The sequence below is a fragment of the Peromyscus californicus genome, unplaced genomic scaffold (genome assembly GCF_007827085.1).
Source record: "Peromyscus californicus insignis strain IS unplaced genomic scaffold, ASM782708v3 Scaffold_16__1_contigs__length_79575227, whole genome shotgun sequence".
Classification (NCBI taxonomy): domain Eukaryota; kingdom Metazoa; phylum Chordata; class Mammalia; order Rodentia; family Cricetidae; genus Peromyscus; species Peromyscus californicus.
The window spans coordinates 33,818,981-33,834,203 of record NW_026294458.1 but is presented as its reverse complement, the minus strand read 5'-3'; the positions used below and the strand labels follow the sequence as shown (position 1 = coordinate 33,834,203).

Genomic DNA, 15,223 nt, shown 5'->3' with positions numbered 1-15,223 from the left:
ATAGTTTATCTTACCTATTCAGAAAACTAAGTCATAAATAGGCCATTTTATAACAGTGCTAAGTAGTCATGTGACCTTTGATTTCCAAATGATGAATAATTTTGGCAATAAAAATATGCTACAATGACTCAATAGAAATAATAGATAGAAATTTAAATTATTGATAATGTTGAAGATGAAATTTTAATTGAAGACATGCTTCTAACTTATATTTGTATTTGTGTTTATGTATATGTTAAATACAGTAACACGAGACAGAAAAGATGCCATACAAAAAATCAAGAGTGATCTAGGAATTGACAAATGGATGTCAGGCCCCAGTGAATTGAGAAACATCAGTCAGCTTAGGCAAAGTTATATTTCACTATCAAGTGTCTTAGCCAGTGTTGTATTGTTGTGAAGAGACATTATGACCACGATAACTCTTATAAAAGAAAGCATTTAATTAGGGCTGGCTTATGGTTCCAGAGGTTTAGTCCATTCTCATTATGGCAGGAAGCATGGCAGCACGCAGGTAGACATGGTGCTGGAGAAGTAGTTGAGAACTGGATCAGCAGGCAGCAGGAAAAGAGTGATTCTAGGCTTAGCATGGGTTTCTGAAACCTCAAAGCCCACCCTCAATGATACACCTCCAGCAAGACCACACCTCCTAGTCCTTTCAAATAGTGCCACTCTCTAAGCATTCAAATATATGAACCTATGGGAGCCATTCCTTTTCAAACCACCACATCCAGTTCTCACATTTTCATGGTACATTACAGTAAAAGTTATTTTCCTTTTTTGTTTACCCTCATATCTACTCATGCTCCTTGTTTGGGGAACAAAGCTAAAGGAGCATTTCCTTGTGAGACACAACCTTAAGGTTGAAAGAACAGCAGTTGTAGATTCATAGCTTTAAAATGTCTATGGGGAGTGATATATGCCACTGTCTTTCATGTTTCATTGCCCCAAACAGATGACTTCATCAAAAATGCTCAGTCTGGGAGTGGCTTTGGAAGTGGAATAGGCTGGAGAAAGTCTCATCAGGAGGGACAGTATAAGTTTTGGCTGTATGTCCAAAATACCATCTACTGCTTTTATTTAGTGAGACAGAAGTGTACTTAGCTTTAAAGTTCCAATGGGTTTAAAATTCCAAGAAGTCCTTCAGTAGGTGCATGTGTTTTAACATAAATTACTTGAGCACAGATCCTTTTGTTACATGGAATACTATCTCTGACAAGTTTTAAGAAATGAAGAGTTGACATGATTACTAATTCGTTTGTTTAGTTTTTCAAGACAGCCCTGGCTATCCTAGAACTAGCTCTGTAGATCAGGCTGGCCTTGAACTCACAGAGATCTACCTGCCTCCTCTGCCTCCTGAGTGCTGGGACTAAAGGCATGTGCCACCACCACCCAGCTACTAGTTCTTTTGTGTTTGAACTTCAGAACTTTCCCCATCACTTTCTCACATGCACATATAACTTAGATTATTGTCTAATAATTAGTTTGAAAATGAATAAGTAGGGCTGCAGACTGAACCTTCTGCAGTTTGCATATAGAATTGGGAAAGGCAAATATGCTCATAATAGTTTCTGACCTGAGTTTGATAAGTTATTAAAGCTTCTTTTTGAGTAAGGGATTCAAATATGTAGCCTAGGCTGATCTTGAATTCATGATCCGCCTGTCCCAGCCTCCCAAATGCTGAGATTAAAGGTATGCATCATCCTCTTCCCCCGCAGAACTTTATCTATACTGTTGATATACAAAGAGAAAGAGGAAATGAGTACTTTATTTCTTTTCAGTGTAAGAGTTTTGCCAGTTATGATTGTAACCAAATTCCTCTGGATTCTTAAGCCCAATTGCAAGAATAGTTTTACAGGTGAAGAATGCAAACCATGGAGGGAGCTGTTTTCTATACTAAAGAATGAAATGCAAACACAAAACGTATTTTCTAAGTTATTTAATCCATAAATAAGAAACCTGTTTAATTACGGTTCAAGATTCTAAAAATAGTTTTGGTACGTTTGAGTTAGGAGACATTTGAAGTTACTGAATTTATAATTTTATACTATGAAGTCATTGTATATGGTATTGAGACACCTATGAGTGAAGATTTCAAATCTAAGAACTTGAAAAACAGAAAACCAGACTAATTAATATAATAGAGGAATTACATCCCTATAAAAATGACTTCCTTGTTTATTCATTGCTACCTAGCAATAGCAATGAATATTTGAAACTTAAGTTGAAGAACAAGAGAATTATGGTTCTTAGATTATGTTTCTATTTACTCTCTTGTCAAAAACTTTACCTTTTTTTTAAGGCAGCATTTTTACTTTGTAAAACAGTTAAGAATCCAAACAGCAAACTGGCATATCTTCAAGGTTTAAATAAACAGAAAAGAGCTTGTGTAATGTGAAGTAATACAGAAGAAGTCAAAGAACCTTAAATCATATGTCTCTCCACCTGCTTTTTCTCGTCCTTTTCCATCTTTGCTGATGACGGCTGTATTAGTTGTTTTTGTCGTCACTGACAAAATACTGTCTCAAAGCTACTCAAGGGATAAGAGGTTTGTTTTAGCTTCTGGTTTAAAGAATACAGCCTGAGTGAGTTCCAGGAAAGGCGCTAAGCTACACAGAGAAACCCTGTCTTGAAAAAAAACAAAACAACAACAACAACAAAAAAGAATACAGCCCATCATGGTAGGGAAGGCATGGCATCTGGGCTCCACTGTTTATGTTTCGCTGGACCAGGTTGCAGAGAAAGTGTGGGCCACAGCTAGGCCCTGTCTCATGAAGGTTCTACACCTCCTAAAACAGCACTACCATTGAGGACCACATACTTAGTGCACAGGCCTTGAGACATTTTGCATCCAAACTAAAGCACCAGTTAAATGATAGTTGTTTGATGTACTAGCCTACATGCCACCCACTGAGTTCGGAGTGCTCCTTTTTACTGTGTGATGGTGTACTTTTCTGTTACACACATCAAGTGGATTGGCACTTGGGATTAGTGGTAAGTAGTATATTTGCTTGTTGGATATTGATGTGGCATCATTTTCTTGTTGTTGTTGGTTGGTTTTGCTGATATATATTTGTGTATGTTTTCTGTGTCCCTAGAATAATTTTAGTCTCTGTTGATTTGACATCAGCCTGAAATGAAATATAATCAGAAAGCAATAAACCATTGAGTTAAACACTTCCCATGCAAAAAGAACTTTAATTTGTAAGATTTATCAGTTCATTTATGCATTTATAAACTACAGGATAAACTGTGAGCAGTGGTCTTATTCTGTAGATGTCAATTTAATTGGTTAAGAAGCATTTGAACTTTTTCGTCCATTTTTGATTTGTTTCTCCTAAAAGCTATTTATTTCTGAAATGATTCAAACTTAAAAATAGAGAGAGGAAAGAGATAGGGAAAGAGGGAGATAGACAAAAGGTGTAGGGTTGGGCTTTCTTTGTTAAGGCTTTTGGACTTCTCACCGGCCTCCACAGGTTCTCCAGCCTTTTAGTAGTGCCACACTGGGGGCACAAAAGCCATTATCCAGTGGCTCTTGAGGGTACACTGTAGATCTAACTATAGCAAGATGAAAACTGTAATATTTCTGTCTCAGAATTTCTGTGCATTTCAATATAAAATGTGTACTATGTTAACTGAGCACTCTATACTCACATATCAATTTTGTATATGTGATTATATACATGTAGTTCTCTTCAAGTAGTTAAGAGGCTTAAATTTATATTAGAAAGTCTGTGCCTGGCTATGCTACTGTAACCTGCAAACAATGCTAAGCATATGGAAGTTGCTCTACTAACATTTGGCAGATTAGTGCCATCCAAATTCACATTGTGTTTAATATTGTATTTCACTAGCTCTGGTGTTAATAAGCACTCCAGCTTATTATTTATTATACAATATATTACTATATTTTATATATTATACACAAATAATATATAATATGAATTATTTTATATTTACATATTTATTTTCTCACCAGCTGAATTAAGAAGGAATAGTATTCTTCAAATTAAAGGGTTTATGTCTTTAAGTTTGCAGTTAACCCTATAATCAATAAATGTTAGTGGCTCTGAGAACTTAAAATGAATAGCAAAACAACTGTAGATACCTCTTGGCTCATTTTTCATGAACACTTAATCAGCAAGTGTTTGTTAAGATGTGTTAGCCTTCTAACAAATTATTCTCTGACTTTGCTGTGGACTCGCAAGTAGAACTCATGTGAAGGTTGCAGTATTAATACAGTTAGTTTCCTTTGGGCCATATGCCAGAAAGGTTGACCAGAGTTGGCATTTACATTTACTCTAGGGTATTTTTAGGCTGCCTGTTTTCAAAATGATCTGTAAAGATGATAGTTAACAGTAGTGTGTATTGACTTTATATTGACTTTTGTAACTTGAGCTTTTTTCTATAACTTGAATTTGCAGTTTTACCTCTCCACATATATTACTGATTCTAAAAGACAGGTGAATTATGCAGTTACTTAAGTGTTGTTTAACATTGATAAGGCCCTTATTACCAAGTGCCTTCTCATGATAAGAACATTTTCACTTCAAGTTGTGTTTTAAAGTCCTAGACATTGTTATAGACACTTGGATGCACAGATTTCTTTTTCTTTTTCTTTTCTTTTTTTTTTTTTTTGGTTTTTCGAGACAGGGTTTCTCTGTGTAGCTTTGCGCCTTTCCTGGAACTCACTTGGTAGCCCAGGCTGGCCTCGAACTCACAGAGATCCGCCGGCCTCTGCCTCCCGAGTGCTGGGATTAAAGGCGTGCGCCACCACCGCCGGCGGGATGCACAGATTTCTTGAAAGCCAGCTGGATGTAGATAGAGGACTGGCTTCTGTTTAGGGTTTAGCTACTATTACATGGTGAGCACTGTCCTTTTAAATTTTACCACCCTAATTACAATGAAGAATTATCAAATAAGAGACAGTAAAATGTACATTGTGTGAGAAATACATGCAGTGTTGCATATACTACTCTGCATACCTAGGTATCACCCAGATGGACATATGCCTGATATTCTTAGAATACCAACTCTGCTTTCAGCATTGTTGGTGTTACAGATCATCAAGTAGGTCTACTATAGAGGACTCAGTAAAGATTTAATGTCAGCCATCACTGTCAGTCCCCGGAATGCCAGAGTTCTTTTTATGGCAATTACTTTATTGGCCAGTTGAAGGACAGAAGCATGCAGGAGGACTCTTTCAGTTCATTAGTGAAGTGAACATTTAAATAGATGATAAAGTTTTCACGTCTGATTTTAGTTTTTTCTGTTAAAGTGATAATATTATCTTTTGTATTTTTCAATTAGCTTAAAAAGTAATAGGTAGCCAAGTATTTTTATGTGTACTTCATTTGGTTGGTTTCCACCCACCCCTTTTCTGTTGTACTCTTTCCCACCTAGTATTCACCCCATCTACTTTGTTCTGTTGTCTTTCCCAACTTCCTTATGCGTCTGTCCTTTCTTCTACTCACTTGGACCCCTTTCTAGTTGCCTGGCTTCTGTCTAGTATGTTTACTCTCACCTGGATACCTGTGTTAACAGACACTGCCTTTCTTTATTCGCTATGAGACTGAGTCACTGTCTAGCGAACACAGGATAAGTCTTTCCAATAAGGCTGTTACAATAGATCCTGCTGCTAGTAAAGGTGTTCCTGTCAGTTCTTTTTTTTTTTTTGAGTTTTAATGATCAAAATTACATTTTTAAACTGATTTTCTTTGTGAAAGAATATTTTATACATTTGAGTTTCTAAGTGCCTCTAAAATACACTTTAGATTGTTTTCTTTTTAATGCTTATAAATAAATATCCTTTTTTAGGCCTGAGAATGGCCTAGTAGAGTGCGTGTTGGACAAGCGTGAGGACCCGAGTTTGGTGTATACTTACTTATGATCCAGAGCTGGGGAGCCAGAGATGGGCTAATCAGTCAAGTTCTAGGATGATGAGTGACCTTATCTCAAAAATAACTCAACACTGGAGGGTGGCCTCTGGCCTATACACGCGCGCGCGCACACACACACACACACACACACACACACACACACACACACACACACACGAGCAGACCTGCATGCACATGTGCCCACATGAATGTGAACCCACATGCACACATAGTCTTATAGATTGCCAGCTGCATAATGCTCACTGCTGCTTTTTGAAAATTAATAGGCATAGGCAGGAACAACAACTTACATTATATGGATCACATTTTTGTGCTTTCTTTCTGAGTTTTAGGGTAATTTTTAAAGTCATGTGCTGATTCTTGTGTCAGAAGGACCCAAGACTAACCAAGCTGAACTCACCTGGTCAGTATTAAGAGACCTGACCTCCTGAATCCCACTTAGAGATATATCAGTGACGTCTTTACAGAGGCATGTTATCAGTTGAACTTATAATGGGTGACGTAGACTCATGTGTAGAAGGTATGGTCCCTGGAAGGTTCTGGAAACATTGGGACATAGGATCTAGGTGAAGGAAGTAGGTCACTGAGGGCCTCTCCTTGGGGACTGTGTCTTAACCCTAGCTAGCCTTTTTTCCCTCTATGCTTCCTGGCTTCCCTGAGGTAAGCAGCCTCTCTGGCTATGCACTCTTGCTACTGTGATATTCTGCCTTGCTTCAGGCACAAAGCAGTGGTTAGAGGTTACCTCAGAAACCCTAGACCTAGAGTGAATGCTTCCTCTTGAACTGTTTTTCTTAGGCGCTTGTCATGATAAAAGTTCTGACTAACACAAGGAAATAAAGAGAAGCTTAGAAAGTTAAAATAGATGCCTTGTGTCAGTTGGCTAGGATATTGGGTGAAGTTAAAACGGGAAACTTTGGTGAAATACCAGGTGCAAGAGGTCTTAAAAGAATGTCAGGGTAAGCTTACTTTTTTCTCCTCTAAAGGTAGACAAACCTCTGAGCAGTTTTGAGCAAATGAAATTGATGGGATTGAGTAGAAAGGAAAAGAATTAAGGACTGGAAAAAATTGGTTTGGGGGGCCTTTAAGGACTGTCTTTGTTAAGGAGAAATTGATTCTAACAGGGTGTTAAGTTGTAAATGACACTGTCAGATTATGATGGTTATAGTCTGGATATAACTTGAGATATTCAAATCAAGAAAACATTTTTCCAATCTATGGGTTAGAGATTAATGAGTAGTTGGTGGGGGAGGGGTTGTTTGTGGTTCTGGAGAACCAAACCTAGGGCTTTGTATATTGTAAGTTGAGCACAGTATCACTGAGCTACATTCCCCAGCTTGATATTTAAGTTCAAGGACTTCTTCAATGAAGGTGTTCTGAAACATTGTGTGGTTGCTACTGTTTAGTTCTCTCTCTCTCTATCCCAGTTCCTCCCTCTCTTCTCCCCGCTACCTCTGTGTGTGTGTGTGTGTTTAGTTATTGTAAAGTTAGCCTTCACTATTTCTCAAATCTGAGTTCCAGCTCTCTATCATCTGAACGAATTTAAAATCAGCAACCTATAGAACTTGGCTATAGACAGAACTTGTTTTGAGGGTGTAGAGGGACAATGAAAGAAGAAAAAATGAAAGACACGTTTTTTATTTGGAGGTAATGGTTCAGACAGCTGCTGATGTTCTGCAGAGAAAGACGATGGCAGCAGAAGCTGGTGCAGAAGGAGAGGTGTTCTGAGTAGCTTGGATTGAAAGTGGAGAGAAGATAGCCACGAGGCTATGTTTAGGATGTAATTTTAATTTTGTTGTTGTTTTGAGACGAAGTATCAAGGCTGGCCTTAAACTCATGATTTTCCTACGTCAGCCTCCCAAGTTCTGGGATTATGGATGTGTACCATCATGCCTGGTGGATATAAATGTAAATTTGAGATAGGTTTGGAAGAGATTCAGAAAGAACCTAAGGAATAACATAAGGGAAAGTTAAGGCTGAAGCTTTGAAAACTGTTAAAAGCAGATACTATATCTAAAAACAACAATGGACACACCTATTTGTTTATAAAGGAAAGTAAAGCAAAGTCATATACCACAGGAAAAAGAGTGTATGGCTAGGAAATGCAGAGAAATGAGTAATAGTGAATACTGAGAGAAGTTTAAATGCTAAAGTAAAGTCTTTAGGTTAGTGATCTATGGATAAGTAAGTTTGGAGAAAACAGTTTTTATCAACTAGATGTTGTATGATGTGGAGTGGCAGTCTTCATAAAATAATCTATAAGTACTTAGAAATTCACTCTCAGGGAAACTAGAACATGTCTTCTCTAAAGGTAATTTTAATATCTTTTTCTTGGATGCTGCCTTCAACTGTTTCAAATCAAGGCTTATCCAGGTGTTAATACCATTTCCTCACATGCACTGAAATTACTTTAAATGTCATCCGTAAGCATACTTCCTAAACGCTTCACCCACAGGACTTACATTATTATAATTGGCATTGCAAGGAGGTGAATAATGAGTTCCTGTCACTGCCAGCTTTTCTTTTACACCAGGTTTAGTAATACTTTACGTAAAGTCTACTCTTAACAAAAATCCTTTTGAAAACTCTTTACTGGCATGTGCAGTTTCTGAGCTCTGAGGCGGGTAAGAAGTCACCTGTTTTCATCTGCAGACGGTGGGGAGAGCATAAAAGATGCACTCTAGGTAGTAACAGTGTAAGGATGGAAACTGCAGCTTTTATTTACACATTATGTGCTGACTTCTCTGGCGCTGTGTGTGTGTGTGTGTGTGTGTGTGTGTGTGTTTTGTTATTACTACTACTTGAGACAAGGTCTCCCTGTGTAGCCCTGGATGACCTGGAATGCTGGTCATCAGGCTGGCCTCGAACTCAGAGAGATCTACCTGCCTGTGCCTCCTGAGTACTAGGATTAAAGGCATGTGTTACCACACCTGGCTGTATATATTTTTATCCTTATATTTTTTTTCATCGTAATTTCTACAGTAACCTTTTAGATATAAATATTCATTTTTCCTATTTAATATATTAAAGAACTGAAAAACTCAGGACACTTAAGTTTGTTTGAGCTTCTTGACTAGGAAATATACAAAACTGGGATTCATCTCTAGTCTCTTTGACTTTTAGAGACTCTATTCTCTACATGCCCATGCAGTCTTTTGATGTGTTTGAAAGCTGAGTTTTACATGTTTGATGGTAACATTCACCCCAGAGTGGAAGCACACTCCCTCATTGTTCTCTTCTCTGTCAGCTTGGAAGAACGCACTGGCACTTCATTTGCTCCGGTGACCACACTGGTGTTTGTTATGGCAGACTAACTCAGTTGCTTTATACTGTTACATATATTGTTGTTGTTGGTCTTGTTATTGTTGCATTTCATAAGAGAGGGACTTGCTCTGTAATCTAGCAGAGCCTTAAATTTGAAATCTCTCTGCCTCCTAAATGCTGGAAGAGCAAGGGTGCATCACCTTGCCAAGCTAAGTAAGGTTTTGCTTGGTTTGGAATAGGCTCTTACTGTGTAGCCAAGTTGTCCCGCAAACTTAAAATCCTGATGCCTCAACCTAAGTGCTGGGATTATAGGCATGTACCCATGTTGTCTCACTTTTATGTATTTTTAATTTTATATAAGCTTGATGAAAGGCAGGTCCATATTTCATAAACATCTTGTTATAAAATTCATTCTTACCATGTAGATTTGGTTGTTAATGTTTTATTTTGCATATTTAAAAATATTTAATATTCATACATGCATATGTTATATTTCGATCAAATCTGCCTTCCACTCTCTTCCCTCTCCCCCCCCCCAGTTACACCCCATTGTTTCATATACTCTTTTTTTAAATATCTACTGAGCCCGTTATTGTGCATATATGTGTATGGATTTGAAACCATTAGTGGGGGCATGGGTAACCTCTTAGAACCTGAGAAAACTGACTCTTCCTCCCCCAGCAGTCATCAGTTGCCAGTTGTGCCCCCCCAACATTTGGCCCGCTTCATCTTATTCAAGTCATGTGCATGTAGTCCCAGCGGCTGTCTTTGATTTGTGCTGCCCTGTCTAGCAAATACTGTTTCATTGCAGGTGACTGTTTTTTCTGGCTCTTACAATCTTTCTGATCTCCTCTTCTGCAGTACCACCAGTGCACTAATTACAGGTATAAAGATAAGAACTTGGGGTACTATACTGTTATTTCTGCGTAACAGTGTAGTAGCACTAGATTCTTTCCTAGGGTTATAGTATTTAATGTATATCTATTATTTGTCTATCCTTCTATTCCTCATCAAGTCAACTTAAATTTTATAGTGTTGAAAGTAAATCATATCACCTCCCAAATACTTCACTTTATTTATCATTAATTATAGTTCAATATTCATATACAGGTATTTTCTTTTGATGTAAAATATGTGTTTACTGACATGAGCAAATATCTGCAATCCACTGATGAATGATGAATAAATAGTACACCAGTGGAAACCGAATCCCAAACATCATGTAAGACTCTGAAATGCCTTTTTTAGTCCTGTTTTTTTGTTTGTTTGTTTTTTGATGCAGGAAGTAAGGCATAGAAAGTTTATCTGGCCCAGTTTACACTGCTGACTGGTCAGCAGAGCTGGGATTCAAACTCTACCAGTTTGGCTGCACTCATAACCACATCACACTGCCTGTAGATCATCCGTACATGTTGATAGATCTGTTTACTTTCAGTGCACAGGTAATGCTCATTTTAACATAAATGTGTAGACACAGAAACTGATACACTGGCTTTAGTGAGAACAGAAATGATATTCTAGAAATGCATTAGTTCTTCATGACACAGTAATAGAAATCAAGAGGATCATTTTACTGTGACAGAGAAGTTCCCTTCTCAGTATATGAGGGTGAATCACTGCCTGATGACTGTCTTTGGTATCTTTCCTAAGTGTTTCTGCCATTTTGGTGAAGTGATAGTGAATTTCCTAATGACAATGCTGAGGTCCAGGAAAATCCCAAAATACCATTAGAGAAATTAAGGTAAATTACACTCAGTATTTTGTACTAAATACATTTTTGATTATTATAATTAATAGAAAAGTGTTCACCTATGTGTGATGTACATAATACTACTTATCTTTATACCCTAGGATTCAAAATAAGAGGATTAACTATTTTAGAATTCATATAGTTATGAAATTTATAAAAATTTCAGCATGGGGACTAACTAGAATTCTTTGGTCTTACCAAACAAAATGCATAAAAGTACAAGGATCAGGAAACATTGTATTTTAAAAACTGGGCGGTTTCAATACATAAGTAGTCCATTTCAGTAAAGTCTCCCTACCCCGCTTTCTTTCTGTATTGTGTTTATTCCACAAAGCATCATTAAAAGTTGATTAAGATTATTTTCTCAGTATTCAAATAATGAAAAGGCTGCTCTCCTGAGGTTTGAAAAATAATCCCAAGTATTACCCCAAACTGAATTTGAAAAAGCAGCATGTAGTTAGTAAAACTTAGCCAGTCACTAGAGGGCAGAGAAGCACTGTACTTTTGCCTGATTTGAAATTTTCTGTTTTAAAAGTTGCTGAATGTGATAGAAACATATATTGATGCACATTTGAAGAGAAGGTTTGTTCTTTTATTTACTTATTTATTTTTTTGTAGTCTTACTGTCTTGTAAAATCCAGTGACATACTTCCCACTTGTACTGAAGGAATTTTTCTAGCAGTTGCATTGACTGCCCGGAGGGTATGGTTATTTAAGTTGTAAGTATTGCTCAAGAGGAAATAGTGATGGTTACAAAGAGTGTGATCGTTTGCACAGGAGTACCCTGAAATAGGGCTGCAGTGTAGATGGGTAGGTGCAGCTATGAGAAGATTCTTTAGCATTGCTTGTCTCTAAGAATTTACTGAAATGGGGTGTGTTTTCATTTTCTGGTCAGCTGAAATACATTAGTAAATATGTCATACGAAATATGTTAATTAGTTAAGACCTTGAAATTTCAGAGTTCTAAAAGCAGATGAATGACTTCTAGCTCTTTCTAAAATCTTTCTCACTTATTATTCATTTACTTATTTATTTATTTGTTTATGTGTTTATTTATTATTTATCAGGGCAGGGTTTTGGGGTAGCCCTGGCTGTCCTGGAACTCACTACCTAGACCAGGCTGGCCTTGAACTCAGAGATCCACCTGTCTCTGCTTCCCGAGTGCTGGGATTAAAGATATGTTCCACCACTACCCGGTCTAAAGTTTTTTATATTTCATCTGATGACTTCACTCAGTTTTGTTTCTGTTCTAAATTTTCTCCTTCTGTTTACTTTTATTCTGTTTTTTTTTTCTGGTATGTTTAAAAATATTCATAGTAACATACCTTGTTCATTGCCCTATAGGATAGAAAAAATTACCTTAAATAGAATTTGAATTTTATTTGATAAAAATGTGTGCTTATTTAATATATCTTTCTAATAGGAACAACACAGGCTATCAGGAAAAATACTGAATTTTGGAATTAGATTTGGTGCTGTAGTTTTTCATTTGTTTATGACCTTGCACAAGTCACATTACCTCTCTGGTTTTCACATTCAAAATTGGAAAAATAGTATTTTCTTGTTTGAGGCTAGGTTGCTTTGAGGATCGTGTGTGGACCTAGTGAAGATAAATGTTGATGGGGAAGGTACTTGTTCAGGGAAACTGGAACAGTTACTTTTGAACAGTTAATTGTATTACTAGTTTAATATCACAAGGGCAACACTGCTTCATAAATGTTACCACAAATGAGGGCTCCAAACCAAAATCCAAGTTATGATTGATTGCAGTCTTCTTCATTGTCTGACTTTCTTGGCTGCTTAATCCCTGCAACTCTGGCAACTTTCAGCTCTGTATTTCTATCCTCTGGTTATCTTTGTGTTTCCCCTCTCTGTGTTTCTCCTGACTGTCTCTGGTCTTTCTCTGTTTTTCTTGTCCCAGGCACCCTCAGGAAGACCCCAAGCCTCTAGCAGATGATATCAACTCCAGCATGTTGTAGATGTGGAGGATTCCCTGGGATATTGAGAAATACCAGAGGCGAATTGTTCCACTGTAGTAAGTCAATCAGCATTTATATAGTAAGTTAGAGTATGGTGCAAAAGACACAGGCTTGTCCTTTCTTCTTGGGGGATCTGGTGCAAATAAGACAAATTTGTCAAGCTGACAAATAATTATATAAATGAGTTGTATTGTTTGTATGCTAAAGGGACATATAGTTAATGCTTCATAGAAATCAGGTGATATTAACCAAATTTCTCGCATGAGTTTAAAATGTGAGTTTGAAATATGAATGGAAGAGCAACAAGGAGAGAGTGGAAGTCATTTGTGCAGGGCTTTGGCTGGTGTGCTCGTTTGCCTCAGGGACTCAATTGGGATGGTAGTCAAATGAGCTCGAGGAATGCTGGCCAAGCATAACTTAACTTATAATTCTCTTAGAGAGAAGGTAGGTCAACATGGTGTTTGTTGCCACTTTCAGAACTTTGTATTTAGGCTAAACTGTGACTATGGTTAGTAAGAAAGTGTCATAATGAAGCTAACAGACTCTTAGAATGTTCATCATACAAAGGTGAAATAGAGAACTGTTTTCTTTTCATTCTGGACATAGTTTTTCTGTTGTATTTAGCAGCACTACCTAGTACACATAGCATTCGGATTTGGATACATATTAAATTCTAGCGCTGCTAGCTATGTAACACTAGGCAACTACTAAGCAATACAGCATCTCAGTTTCCTTATATGCAAATCGCAATTGAAAATATTTACCTCAAATATATGAATTAAAGGAGATGATTCTTATAAGGTTTTAATTACATATTACTGGCAGATGCTTAAAAATAACTTTAAAATTGTTTGTTAAAATACTAGGTTGTTTCTGACAGCTTTCTAAAAATAGAAGTTTCCCCAGAGTTCTTACAAAATGCTATATGGACAGGGAATATGTATAGCATGTAACTGAAGTATGAAGAATAACATGAGCATGAACATAAATGACTGAACACCTATCCTGGCTCAGGAAATAAACATTATGGTGTCTTTGTAGTTCACTGTGTGCACTGCCAGATTCTACCTTGTGAATGCTGGACATAGGACTTCCATGCTTTTCTTGAGTGGTTTTTACTCATTTTTTTTTGCTCTGATCATTTATTCATGATCAGAGCTGTTTATAGCCAGCCTTTCATTGTGTGAAAATGCCACATTTTACTTTCTTTGATGCCTGCTGAGGCTGTCACCGTTCCGTGTGTGTGTGTGTGTGTGTGTGTGTGTGTGTGTGTGTGTGTGTGTGTGCGTGCGCGCGCGCGCGCGCGCGCGCGTGTGCACAGGGGTATTAGTGTGTGTGTGTGCATATATGTGTATAGGTACATGAATGTGTGTGTTATTTGGGAATAAAAACTGTAGAAGAAAAGTTCTGAAAAATTCCGCAGATTTCCTGCTGAGGTCCATACTGTTTCTTTGTGTCTATGTAGAACTGCTAGGTCAAAGGTATGCCCAGTTTCAAAACCTACAAAATAATGGGTTTGTTTTCACAGACTTTGTTACAAGTTTCCTGACTTTGATTTGCATCAGCAATGCCATTGCTCCCCCTTCTTTGTCTTCAAGTTCTCTGAGTTGTTAGATTTCTCTTCAGATTATTGCCATGTCTTTGTGTCCTCTGAGGATATTTCTGTTTGAGGGGCATAATTTTAAAAAATGATTGATTTTTCTGCAACACTATGTTAACAATAAGCTGGATGATCCTCATTAAGTTAGTTCTGTTGGAGAAGAGGCTTGTGTCTCTTTTTAGCAGTAGTCACAGATCCTCTGTAGGCAAGTTGAGTGTAGACATCCTCAAATGGCTATGGATGTTTGCTCAGCAGTGACTTTTCTACAATATAGAGATAATATAGAGCTCACGATGAATGAGAAATGTCAGCTGTTGACTTCTCAAGACAGTGTGTGCAGAGAAATATATATATATATTGAGAGAGAGAGAGAGAGAGAGAGAGAGGGAGAGGATTTCTTGCCCTCTACAGTAATTTAAGCTTGTGTGTTGTTTGCCTCAAGGAAGTTCTAAACCCTTGAGCATAGGACTTCAGGTGTACTTGCCAGTCTCTCCATTTATGTCTTTCAGCCACTTTTCATTTTCTTAGAAATTCTTCTGGTGTCTATTACATTTTTATACAGTTCATTCCAACTTTAGTATCCAAAGTTGTTCTTCGTTTGTGATATGAGTAGTACTCAGTGGTCTATCATTTTAACTGACAATATCAATGTTTTACCTCTTATCGGGCACTACTAATGCATCTGCATTCTGAGGCTCCTGGGGAGGGATACCAGGATTTAATCTACTAGGAT

General features: G+C 37.4%; 1 protein-coding gene across 13 annotated transcripts in view; it reads left to right on the top strand.

The window, feature by feature from the left end:
* Bbx (BBX high mobility group box domain containing) overlaps positions 1 to 15,223 on the top strand; it is a 247,743-nt gene that overhangs the window by 104,990 nt on the left and 127,530 nt on the right. For 8 of the 13 annotated variants that reach the window (XM_052740847.1, XM_052740850.1, XM_052740848.1 and 5 more), the window contains one exon: positions 12,833 to 12,969. The exons of 4 other annotated variants lie outside the window; for them this stretch is intronic. In XM_052740847.1, coding sequence (XP_052596807.1) covers positions 12,865 to 12,969 — 105 coding nt within the window. In that variant the 5' untranslated portion in view covers positions 12,833 to 12,864. The remainder of the gene's footprint in view (positions 1 to 12,832; positions 12,970 to 15,223) is intronic. One more of the 13 variants, XM_052740855.1, reaches the window with a different exon arrangement.